The sequence below is a fragment of the Podarcis filfolensis genome, assembly GCF_964270895.1.
Source record: "Podarcis filfolensis genome assembly, chromosome: 3".
In the NCBI taxonomy this organism is placed as follows: Eukaryota; Metazoa; Chordata; class Lepidosauria; order Squamata; family Lacertidae; genus Podarcis; species Podarcis filfolensis.
Window position 1 is genome coordinate 122,525,384 of NC_139606.1, and position 11,135 is coordinate 122,536,518.

Consider the following 11,135-nt stretch of genomic DNA (forward strand, 5'->3'; position numbering starts at 1 on the left):
AGGAGGAGGCAGGCGGCGGCGGCGGCGTCGCGGAGCCCCTCCCTCCCTCCCTGCCTGCCTCCCTGCCTCCCTCTGTCCGTCCGCCCCGTCCGGTCCCTTCCCGATGGAGGCGCTGCGGGCGGCGGGCCGGGCCGTGCTGCGGAGCCCCAGCCTCGCCCGACACCGCCTGGGCGTCGCCCGCCTCCGCCGCCACCGTGAGTCCCTCCCCCGCCGCGGAGCCCCAGGTGGGACTCGGAGGGGGCGCGGGGCCGGGCGTGGGGGGGGTCTCTCGGGGCTGCCTCCTCCGCCCTGCTCCTCCCCGGTGGTCTGACGGGGCCCCGCGCCCCTTCTCTCCCTCCCCGCAGAGCTGCCGGAGTCGTGGTCCGACATGCGGGAGCCGCTGCTGGAGGGGATGGGCTTCGCCCTCAAGTACCTGGGCATGACGCTGGTGGAGAAGCCCAAGGGGGAGGACATGGCCAGCGCCGCCATCCACCGGATCCTCGCCACGGTAGGAGGCCAAAGGGAGACCCGAGGCTCGCAGCAGGCGGGGGTGGCCACCAGCCGGGCGGCTTTTGGACTACAGCTCCCACCATCCCAGACCACTGACCCTGCTAGCTAGGGAGGATGGGAGTTGTAGTCTCAAGACAGCTGGAGACCATCGCTGTCAACGTTTTCCCTTTGTTAAGGGAAATTCCCTTAGTCCGAATAGGATTCCTCGCAAGAAAAGGGAAAAGTTGACAGCTATGCTGGAGACCCAAGTGTGAGAGACCCTGGGTTAAGAGGGGGAGAGGGCTGGCCATGGCCGCTGCTCTGCCTCCACAATCAAGGCGGCAGGATTCCAGTTGCTGGAAATCCTGCTCTTGGGTTTCCCTTTGAGGCATCTGGTTTCTCCTGTTTTCTACTTTCAACTGAGCCTCAGCATGATCAAGAGCAACCAGGGAATCTGGGACAAGATTGGAGGAGTCACGTGCCTGGATCGTTTGGTGCCAGAGAAAACTGTCAACAGATCAAGCTCCTTTTAAGGGCAGACCTACATAAAGAACGTTGCAGCTAATATGTTTGGAAGTAGCTCAGAAAAAGCTGTCTTCTTGAAGGAATGTTGCAGTTGAGGAATCTGTGAAAGTTGGCTGCTTGCTGAGGGTCTCGCTGAAGGTCTTGTTCCCCTCAGACAGACTCGCTGCTGATGCCACGGGGGCTGGTTTCAGGAGCCACTGGCTACGCATCTTGGTGAAGATCAGATCTGTTCTGGTTTCCCAACCTAAGAAAATAAGCTACTGTAGAGCCAGAATAAAGGGCAGCCCAAATGGTGCAGGGATTGGAAGAAACCTTACTGCATCTGGGGCTTCCTGATTTGGAGAAAAGGGTTTTGTCCTGACATGCTGTCTCCAGGTGTGATGATGTGCACCAGCCTAGATCTATCTTTGAAAGGGGATTGGACAAATCCACGGATAAGGAGATGGAGATGCCTCCCAGTGGGAATTCTCTGTCTGCAAAAAATAGAATGTTTCCTGAGTTCTTTCTGTGCTCCAGCCTGCCTCTTTCACAGAATGGGTGCAGGGTGAAGGGGGGAGAGCTTCTTGGAAGTCTGCTAGGAGCTGAGGGCTGGGCTAGGGGGTCTTCTATGATTATCCAGGAGACCTCCTTCCCCATCTCTACCTTCACTCCTCAGGCTCGGGTGGGGCCCAAGAAATTCCGGAAGGTGGTCTTGACTGTCTCCCCACGAGGCCTCTCTCTGCAAGACGCTGAGACCAAGGAGACCATTGAGACCATCTCCATCTACAGGTGTGTGAGGATGCTTCTGCAAGGTAGGGCTGCTGGAGGCCAGGGAGCTGCCTGTCTGAGCCCCTCTCTGCACGGCTGCCTGGCTGAGGACTTGCCCGCTGGCTGGCTGGGCTGTGAGCAAGCATAAAAAGCAAGCAGACATGCACCCAGTTGGGCACTGGGGAAGCCAAGTGAGGAGCAGCCTGCAGGCGTCTCCTTTGGAACAAAGACCTGCTGTCCTGCGGGACGTGGTTTGCTGGGGAGCCCCATCATGGTCCCTCCCTGCTCCCTGGGGGGGGGGCCTGCTCCCCGCTTCCAGCTTCTGCTGCCTGCAGGACAGGAACATTTTCTGCTCTTCCGGTTTCCGTAATCCACTGCTGGGGCAAAATGCTCTCGTTGTGCTGCGTCTCTGCCTTAGTCCTGCATGCCCAGTAACGTGGCCATCTCCCACGACCCCCTGCCCCGTCCTGAGGCCCTCCTGCTCTTGCCCTGCCAGGGGTGCTTGGTGTGGGGATGCCGAGCGCTGCCTCCTCTCCCGCCCTCTTTCAGGATTTCCTATTGCACCACAGACAAGCTGCAGAACAAAGTCTTTGCCTACGTGGCACAGAACCCCCAGAGCGGTGCCCTCGAGTGCCACGCCTTTCTGTCGCCCAAGAAAAAGATCGTAAGCGTTGCGTTCGCCCCCTGGGGAGGGCTGGGTCCTGCGCTTCTCTTTTGGGGTGGGGTTTGCTCGCTGGTTGGCCCCTCTGCCCCTGCATGCCCTGCAGAAGGGTTCCCCACCTCCCTCCCGGGGCCCTTTGCAGGGCGCTGCCTCGCCAGCTGCCCCGGTCGCCTTCTCTTGCCTCGTGTCGCCCATGCAGGCCCAGGCTGTGACTCTGACGGTGGCTCAGGCCTTCCAGGTGGCCCTGGATCTCTGGGAGGCTGCGCAGGCAGGTATGGATGGTGGCCGCGCCCCTTGCCATCGCTATGCCAAACCCGTGACCTGCTCCCGTCTGGCTTCCTTGGTGGCTCTCTTGCCACCCCCCGGTGCACCCTTCTTTTCCAAGGTTGTGGGGTGGTGAGGATGGTGGGGGGCACAGGAGGGGGTCTTCACGTCAAGGATGCAAAGTGCCAGCAACTGGGAAAGGGAGGGGGCGCTGTTGGGGGTTTCAGCCTCTGGGCATTTTTTCTCCACCAGGCTCCAGGGAAGGGGAGGGGGAGAAGAAGCCCTCCCTGAGTCCGCTGTGCCCCCCGGTGGAAAGCACCCGCCCGCCTGGCAGGTCACCCCTTGGCAGCCCCCCCTTCAAGACCAACTTTGAGGTACGGTATTGGGAGTGACCTGCTGCCCCACTGCCAGGCCCCCTTGGCTCTCAGGGCCAAGAGGTCCCTCCCTCACCAGCCCCGCCCTTTGTGTGTCAGCGGGGGCTGCCTGCTCTCTCTCGAGGGGCCTGGCAGCCACCTGGCTTTCTCTGGCCCTAGGAGGAAGAAGAGGAGGACGAGGAGGAGGAGGAGGAGGAAGATCTCAACGAAGCCTTCTCTGGGTAGGGGCCTGGTGGCTGCGTCAAGGTCCCCTGTTGGTTGGGGGGCAAGGCAGTCAGAGGTGTGGGTTTTCTGTTTCTGGGGGGACACATTGAAGGGCTGCTGCAGGGCTTGTGGAGTAGGAAATGGTCTGGCTGGGGGGCTCTCCTTGCTGCTGCTGCTCTGATCTTTGTCTCTTCTCTGCCCCAAGCCGCGTAGAGGAGAGGGGCCGCCCCACCACAGGTAACCATTGACCCCCCCCAGCATGGCCCTGCCCTCAACCTTTGCTTGGGATGAAGGGGTGGGGGAATCCCTTTGGAGGCTTTTCATTTCCCCTCTTCCAGGGGAGCTGGGGGTCCCCCTGCATTTTCACATGGACTCTTCCATTTGTAGGTTTCTCTCTCTGTCTTTTTCCGTCCTCTTGAGTGGCTCCTCTCGATGCCCTTGTGTGTTTCAGGTGTGGGGGGGCTTGCGTTTGGGGGCTCCCCAGTTGCCCGCTTCCAGTCAGTGGCGGCCTGGGGCTGCAGCCCCCCCAGCAGCTGCCTGCCTCCGGGGACATTTTTCTGAGGCTGCTTCTCCTCATCTTTCTCCTGCCACTCACCGTGTCTTCGCTGCTCATCTCCAGCACAGCCTCTGCTGCCCCTTGTCTGTCACCCACAAGGACCAGCTGCCCCCACCCCTGGGAACCTGGTCTAGCCTGCCCTGGACCCTCAGCAGCCCCTCAGGCCAGCCCCTCACCCTGCTGGAACCCCAACAGCACCCTGCGGGGCATTCAGCAGGGATCCTCAGCCCCAGGACCTCTCCTGTGGGGGGGGGGCAGCATGAATCTTGGGGGTGGGTGCACCAGGCCTCCTCATGGTGCTCTTGAGGCCTGAACATTGGGGGGGCAGCATTCAGATTCCCATCAGTCCTCACCCACCCCATATTGAGGAGGGCTGTGTTGAGTGTAGATAAATCCTTCCCTCTGCTGCCCCCCCCACCCTGCCGTCCAGCTCTGGTGGGAAGGCAGCCCCCTCCCCTCCCCGCCAGCTGCTCATCACTGCCAAATCACAGCTTTGTAGCAAAAAGACTAGTTTTTAATGTCCTTTTCTAAAGGGAAATAAACCATTTCTACTGTTGTTGTACTTGGGTGTCTTTCCTTGCAGAGGCCTCAGCCCACGGGGGAAAGGGGGCAGCGAGTGGCACAGCCGGCCATCTCTGGGGGAGCCCGACTGGCACACAGGGGGTGGGGGGCATAGCACCATCCGTCTCCTTCCTGGGCCGGGATTCCTGGCTCCCCTGCCTGGGGCTCACCAGTCTGGCACCACCTGAAAGCCACTTCCAGAGCTCTTGGGTGAGCTGTGCCAGGCAGGCCCTTCCCAAGGGGGGAGAAGCAAGCCAAGTGGGCCTGGGGGCAGCCCTTCTGTGGGGCGGCAAGGTGGGCAAGCAGGGGATTCCACAGCTCCCACCACTGCTCTTTGCTGTGCAAGGGGAGGGAGCCTGTGAGGGTCTTCGCTTGTTAAAGTAGGTTCTCTGGCTTGGGGGGGCAACAGGGAGGCAAAAGAGGGTCTTTTGCTGCCCAGCTGGGGAGGCGGAGAGCTGCCTGTCCTGAGGGAAGGGTGGGATGGGGTGGCTTGACCTCCAGGCAAAGGGCCCTGAGCTGCTCTCAGCCCCACAGCTGGAGGGAAATAGGCAAATGGGGCTGCAAGCTCTTCTCTCTCTGCCAGGACCGAACTGCCACTCCCAACGCAGCGCTCTGAGCTGAGCCTTCAGGCCGGAAGCGCTGGATTCCTGGAAGGCGGTGCTGGGTGCTCATGTGTCACGGGGGGGCGGGCAGGCTGGCTCCTCCTGGATGTGGCCAGGGGGAGGTGGTGGGTGGCAGTTCTCCAGCTGCCAGGAGGGAAGGGACCCCTCCTGATCTTGCTGAGAAGGAAGAAGGTGGAGGTGGGCTGGGGGTGGCTTTGGTTGGAGGTGGAGGGCAAAGGCAGTTGGCACACAGCTGGTACCTCCCCAAGAGGAAGCCAAGGGCAGCTGACAGGAACCCTATAACTGAGGTGGGAGGGGGCAGGTGGGAAGGCGTGGGGGCTGAAGGCAACTCCATGGGGGCGACAAAGTCTGCCCAGCATGGTCTTCTGGGTGGTGGCCCCGCTCAGGGCCCAGTCCAGAGTTTCCATGGTGAAGCTGCAGGGGGGGCTGGGCGAGGTCGCGCCTTCAGCTCCCGCAACGAGGCTCTTCGGATAGTAGCGGAGGGTGGCGCCGGCCTGCCCGGTGGGTGGCGCTGCTGCTGCGCTCTCCGTTGGCGGTGGCCCCAGAGAGAAGGGTTGGGCGAGAGGGTGAGCCCGGCGTTCCGCATGCACTTTGGCCCCGGCGGGCTCCATGCAGGTCTGCTCCTCCTGGGGCGAGAAGAAGCAGGAACTCTTTGCATGCAGGGAAGCAGGAGGCTGCGACGGTGGTGGCAGGCGGAGGCCACTGAGGTCCCCGCGAGTTTCAGCTACACCTCGATGATGTTGACAGAGGGCGATTTCATCTTCTGAAAAAGGGAGAGAGAGGGTCGTGGGAGCGAGCAGGACCCCCAGAGCTATTAGGGGCCCCGACGCCTCCCGCTCCCTCTTGGCCAGGCTGTGCCCCTCCCCCGCAGCTGAACTGCGGCGCCCCCTTTGCAGCATCGCCCCCATTGCCCTGGAGAGCGCCCGGCACCTTCGCTCCTTCGAAAAATGCGTGTCCAAAGTCCCCACCCGTCATTTTCCCTTGCAAGATGGCAACCCGCCCTGGGTGGGTTCGGTTCCGGCGCCCTTCAGGCCGGCTGCTGCCGACGAAGAGCGCTCCTAGTGACCCAACTCGGCCAAAGCCGGCTTCCCCGGAGCCCCGACGGCTCCCGGCGCTGCGCTTTTGCTGCAGCCGCGCAACCAGCATCCGGAGGAGGAGGCGGCGGTGGCGGCACAGACCCGCTCCAGCCGCCGAGAGCCCCGAGGACGGGGCAGCAGCTCCGGCCCCGCTGTCTCGGGCTGGGCTGCCCGCCGTCGAGCTCCGCCCTGGCCCTCCTCCCCGGCGATGGTGGGCTGAGCCAAGCTCCCTCTTCTCCCCTTCCGACACGGCCCCCGCCCGCTCCCTGGCTGGACGCCCCCACCTTGCTGCGGAGGAGGCCCCCGGTGGGCCGCTCGGGCGTGCTGTGCTCCGAGGCCGGCTTGCTCTTCTCCTTGTTGTTGTTGGAGTCGTTGTCCTTGATGATGTCGTATTGCTTGCAGAAGAGGGCGATCACCGCTGCGGAAGCAAGGAGGAAGGAAGGTGACGAGGGGCCTCCATCGCGCAAGGGTCTCTCCCCCCGCCCCCGCCTTCTGACATGCTGGACTCTGTGCCTGGTTGCTTCCCAGATCTTGCTCGTCAAAACCCAAACCCAGATGCCAACTGCCCATCGGGAACTTGGGGTGCGCCCCCACCATCAGCATCCGACCGGGAATCACAAGCGGAGAGGAGGAAAGGGCTGCGCTTTGCTCAGGTCCTGTTTGCAAACTGGGTAGCCACTTTTTGAGGTGCCCCCGCTCGCTTGGGCCTGATCCTGCTGCTGGGCTCTTCTGACGGAGCCGCGTTCAACGGGATGCTTCATTTGGACGCGCAAGGCTGTCAGGCGTGGCCCCTCTGTGCAAACATCGGTAGCCAAAAGATGCAGCAAAGAAGAAGGCACTTTGGCTGTGCACCCAGAAACAAACTCCGGGCCAGCGCTAGTGGGATACTCACACACCCGTAAGGAACACAAGCAGAGCGTGCTGGATCAGGCCCAAGGGAGCTTCCCACCCGCCTCACCTGCCCACATGAACAGCACAGCCACGATGATGACGATCTCGCCCGTCTGCAGCTGCCGCTCCTTGTCCAGCCCCTCCATGGTGATGTCTCCTGCGGAGAGAGAGAGCTGTGCTTCGGGAGGGACGCCCCGTCGGGCGAGGCAAGGGGCTCTTTTCAGAGCCGGGGAGAGCAAGGAGGGGAGAGCAGCTGCAGGCTGGGTAGGGTCTGGCCGGCCCCTCCGCCTGGGCTGCCCACAGGTCACTGAGGGGCCCCACCCGCCCAAGGAGGGAGGCACCACGGAGCTTCCTGGCCCGCGGAGGAGGCCCGGGACTGACTGGGGGGAGACAGGCGGCGCTGGAGGGGGACAGGGGCGCCCAGCCGGTCAGCGAGGCTCCGGAGGGCGGGGGTGGGAGAGGGGAAGGTCCCCCGGGCGCCTCGCCTACCCTGGCTGGAGCTGTTGGACGGCAGGCGGTCACTCTGCTTGAGGGTGCGGAAGTGGACCCTCTTGCTGGCCTGGCTCTCGCCGTGCAGGCCGATGCTCTGCACCTGGATGACGTAGTCGGCATCCTCGGCCAGGTCCCAGAGCACGCACGCCCGCGTCGTCGTGTTCACCTCCCGGATGAAGCGCTGCATCTGCCCGTCCTGCCGCTGCCGGAAAGGAGCGGGGGGAGGCCGTCAGAGCGGGCGAGGGCAGAGAGAGGGAGGGAAGAGAACATAGCCCCCCTTGGCTGAAAAGGGGGTTGGGGAAGTGAGAAGCAAGGGGGCGGAGGGGCTGCGGGACAGAGGAGCGGTGCGCCCTCGCCTGCCTCACCTGTTGCAAGATGGCGTAGCCGATGACGACGTCCCCTTCCGGGACATCCCAGGAGACCATCGCGGAGTTGGCCTTGAGCTGGGTGACGGTGACGTTGACGGGCGACGGGGGCCGATCTGTGAGGCAAGCAGGGATGGAAGGGTCACTGGTGCTGGATGACCCCAGGACTGGACTGGATGACCCCAGGGGTCCCTTCCATCTCCGCCTCGGGTTTCTCCTCCCTCCTGAGGGCTGGCACAAGTTGGTGCTGCTGCGGGGAGGACTCTGTCCAGGGAGCAGCGGCCTTTCCAGGGGATTTAGCACCCCTAGAAACGGAGGGGAGCAGGGCCTGGAAGGCAGCGTCAGCGTCCTTGATGCTGTTATACTGAAGGTGTCATTTTAGGGCTAAGTTATCATCTTGCAATGCAGTGCTTTCGTGCAAGCTGCTTTGAGCTTTAGTTTTTAAAAAACCAAAAAACCAAATAGAAAGTGAACTCCGGTGGTGAGTACAGATAGAAACGAGACCCAGACAGAGCCGATTAAAGGTTATGAGCCCAGGACGCTTCATTTGTGTTGAAATATGGACTGAACCCCATGATGGAAGGGGCTCCCTAGGCCCGAGATTCTGACTGCAAGCTGAAGAAGAAAAACATGGAAACTGGTGGTGGAACGACAGGAATATTCCTTTGAGGAGGATAATACTGGGTCAGTGAGTTCCAAAGATCAATTAAGAATTGTCTGAAAAATATTGTTTCAGCATATTTTCATTTCTTATTCTTTGCTCCATGTTCACTGTGCCCCCCATTCATCTTTTACTCGGAAGGGCGAAAGGTTGTTGCCTCTCCAAGGGGAAACCGGGAGAGTGGCTCAGCGAGGGGGAGAGCCTTTTAGGGAGCCTTGACACAAGGAAAGACCCTCCATCCCGCAGAAACACCTGCTCCTTCCAGGGCTTCTCCTCCTCCGAGAGTTTCCACATTTGGACTCCGCAGTTCGCCTTCTCTTCCAGCTGACCTCGCCGCCAGTGGCGCCTCCCGCCCGCTCAGCTGTCACAGCTGCGCTCTCCCGTTTCCTCAGAGTCCTGGCAAAACCGCGCGCCCTGGACTCCGCTTGGTCCCCTGGCTGTGCCCCCTTCAGCCACAGAGGCTTTGGGGGAAAGGGGCAGCAGGTTGCCTCTTGCCCTGGCTGGGCTGCCCTTTCCTGACCTCGGCCACAGGGCCGCTCCGTATCTCCAGCTACCTCTCCAGAGGAGACCCGGGGTGGAGAGTGAGGGGAGGCAATGAACCCTCCAAGGATCCCCTTCTGCTCCTGCGCCATTTCTGCAGTCGTATTTTAAGCCATTCATCTGAGAAACTTCTGTTTTGAGGGCACCAGGCAAGAAGCAGGATGGCCATCTATTTGACCAGTAAACGAATAAATGTATTTCTTGGAACTCGGCGGGCTTGACTGGCAATAGGACCCCTCGCCATACCTGCCTGGCTTCAGACTCCCCGGGAATGGCAGCTCCCGACAACCACCTACTTTCCTTGCAAGCTGCACTTAGGACTCCTACGGGCCTCGGCTCAAAGTCAGCTATTATGCGTTATAAAGACGGGCCCCGCCAAGCAGGGGAGTCTGGGGGTCGGAAGCCGGCGTGTAAGGCCCGGGTGGGTGGAGAGAGGTCAAAAGGTGTCCTCCTCCAAGCGAGGCAGAGTCGGGCCCCTCGTCTTGGGCAGCTGGAAGTAAAGCAACAGCAAAGCAGGCCAGACTGAGGGGATCGTGACCGTGCGTGGGGTGTCTCATGGGTCAAGTGCGGTTTGGGGGCGTCGGGCGTCGGAATGGGCCAGAGTCACCTTCTCCTCGTGGGTCAAGGGCAGCGGAGTGGCGGCAGGGTGCCAGGAGGTGCCCCCTGCCAAGAGACCTTTGCCACTTCTCGAGAGGAGGCGGAGGCTCCTTCTCACCCAAGCGAGGCCAGCTGGCAGCCGCGGCCTTCCCTGGAGCCAAGCTTTTACTCTAATGAAATTGGCCGGGGTTCCGCTCGCGGCTCCCGGGAACCAGGCGCTTCGAGAGGGGCCCGAGCCTGCCTTGGCCGCGGCGCTGCTGCCCCGATCCGGCTGCTCCCGCGGGTAATGGGCGGCCAGTGACGCAGCCGAGCAGGGCAGAGCTGGGGCCAAAGAGACCCCCGCCTTGCCCACCCCCTCCCTCGCCCTCCGACGGCCCTCGTCCGGGTGCGGAGCGGCCCGGGTTCAGCACCAAGGCCAGCGGCCCGAGAGACGGCCAGCCGGGCCTGCGCTTGTGCGGAGAGCGCGCTGGTCTCGGGCGCCGATCCTGACCCCCGGGGGCCTTTTCTCTCCCGCCTCCCGCCCCGCCCGGAGCCCCGGCACTTACTTGCGCGCACGAGGCACAGGTCGCAGCTGACCAGCACCAGCACGGCCGCCGGGCTGAGGTACGCGGGGAGGGAAGCCATGGCCGCGGACGGGCGCAGCACTTGCTCATGGAGCCCGGCGAGGCTCCGGGCGCTCAGGGGGCGGCCAGCGCGGGGCCCCCCGCAGTCTCCGCCGCAGCGGCTCCCGCCGGACGGGTCAGTGCCAGCGCCGCGCTCCCGGCTGCGGAGCCTCCTGCTCTTCCGCCGCCTCGCGGCTCCATCCAGGCGGGCCGAGGCGTCCGCAGAGCCCAGCGGAGGAGCCCTGCCCAGCGGCCGAGGCCCGGTTCCGCTGCGGAGACTGCTCGGGCGGCGGCGGCGGCGGCAGCAGCAGCAGGAGAGGCAACGCGGTCCCTGCAGCAGCACCAGCCGCGCTCCGTCGTGGAGACAGTCTGCCCGCCCAGCGCCGCCCAGTTGGCGCCGCCTCCGCCTCGCCTCCCCGCGAGGGCAGCAGCTGCCCCGGACTGAGTGGCCACTGGCCGGAGCCCGGGAATTCGGGCAACAAGGAGCCCCCGCCGACGTCACGCCCCGGCCAGGGTCGAGGGGGCGCTCTTTGGCCGGGTTCCGACCTGGCGCCCTATGGGTTTATTTTGGGGGGGAGGCGCAGAGTAAGGAAGAGCCGCGCAAAGCAGAAGCAAAGTTGCACGTGGGGAAAGCCCTCCGGGATTATGGGTGGGGCAGGGAGGTTTGCAGGGGGTTGGACTCGATGACCCTTGGAGCCCCTTCCCGCTCTGCCCTTTTGTGATTCTATGATGTCATTCAGCCCCAAGAAGAGCGGGATCAGACCCTCCCCCTTGCGATCTGCATAGGAGAAACGTCGCTGCCGTGAGGCGAGGCGTGTGCTGGGAGGGGGGTACATTTGCCAGGTCCTTCCGCCCCCGTCCAGGACCCTCCGGGCTGCCTCTCCTCACCGGCTCCCCTGAAATACTTTCTCGGTACTTGACGCGGCAG

General features: G+C 63.1%; 2 protein-coding genes across 4 annotated transcripts; one reads left to right on the forward strand and one right to left on the reverse strand.

The window, feature by feature from the left end:
* The first annotated feature begins 5 nt into the window (after positions 1–5).
* Positions 6–4,361, forward strand: LOC310759311 (low density lipoprotein receptor adapter protein 1-like). 3 transcript variants are annotated; one of them, XM_083606292.1, is made up of 9 exons: positions 19–194; positions 345–487; positions 1,649–1,761; positions 2,290–2,404; positions 2,601–2,673; positions 2,918–3,039; positions 3,199–3,260; positions 3,449–3,480; positions 3,695–4,361. In XM_083606292.1, exons 1-9 carry the CDS (start codon positions 104–106, stop codon positions 3,802–3,804), a joined length of 861 nt encoding a protein of 286 aa, XP_083462418.1. In that variant the 5' UTR covers positions 19–103; the 3' UTR covers positions 3,805–4,361. The 3 variants fall into 3 exon arrangements, with proteins under 3 accessions (XP_083462417.1, XP_083462416.1, XP_083462418.1); XM_083606290.1 differs by lacking the exon at positions 3,449–3,480 and having other exon boundaries at positions 18–194; XM_083606291.1 differs by lacking the exons at positions 2,601–2,673; positions 3,449–3,480 and having other exon boundaries at positions 6–194; positions 2,310–2,404.
* FNDC4 (fibronectin type III domain containing 4) lies at positions 4,292–10,572 on the reverse strand. Its single transcript, XM_083606294.1, has 6 exons — positions 10,151–10,572; positions 7,808–7,923; positions 7,440–7,644; positions 7,018–7,107; positions 6,344–6,477; positions 4,292–5,746 (listed from the first exon to the last, which is right to left on the reverse strand). Exons 1-6 carry the CDS (start codon positions 10,227–10,229, stop codon positions 5,708–5,710), a joined length of 663 nt encoding a protein of 220 aa, XP_083462420.1. The 5' UTR covers positions 10,230–10,572; the 3' UTR covers positions 4,292–5,707.
* Positions 10,573–11,135: the final 563 nt, after the last annotated feature.

Excerpts from the sequence above, each read along its gene's own strand:
- FNDC4 (XM_083606294.1), bottom strand. The coding sequence starts at position 10,229 with ATGGCTTCCCTCCCCGCGTACCTCAGCCCGGCGGCCGTGCTGGTGCTG. Across the intron at positions 7,108-7,439 it reads GTCCAACAGCTCCAGCCAGG|GAGACATCACCATGGAGGGG; the intron begins GTAGGCGAGGCG and ends CTCTCTCCGCAG. Across the intron at positions 5,747-6,343 it reads GGGGCCTCCTCCGCAGCAAG|AAGATGAAATCGCCCTCTGT; the intron begins GTGGGGGCGTCC and ends TCCCTTTTTCAG.
- LOC310759311 (XM_083606290.1), top strand. The coding sequence starts at position 104 with ATGGAGGCGCTGCGGGCGGCGGGCCGGGCCGTGCTGCGGAGCCCCAGC. Across the intron at positions 2,674-2,917 it reads CTGGGAGGCTGCGCAGGCAG|GCTCCAGGGAAGGGGAGGGG; the intron begins GTATGGATGGTG and ends TTTCTCCACCAG. Across the intron at positions 3,040-3,198 it reads CCTTCAAGACCAACTTTGAG|GAGGAAGAAGAGGAGGACGA; the intron begins GTACGGTATTGG and ends CTCTGGCCCTAG.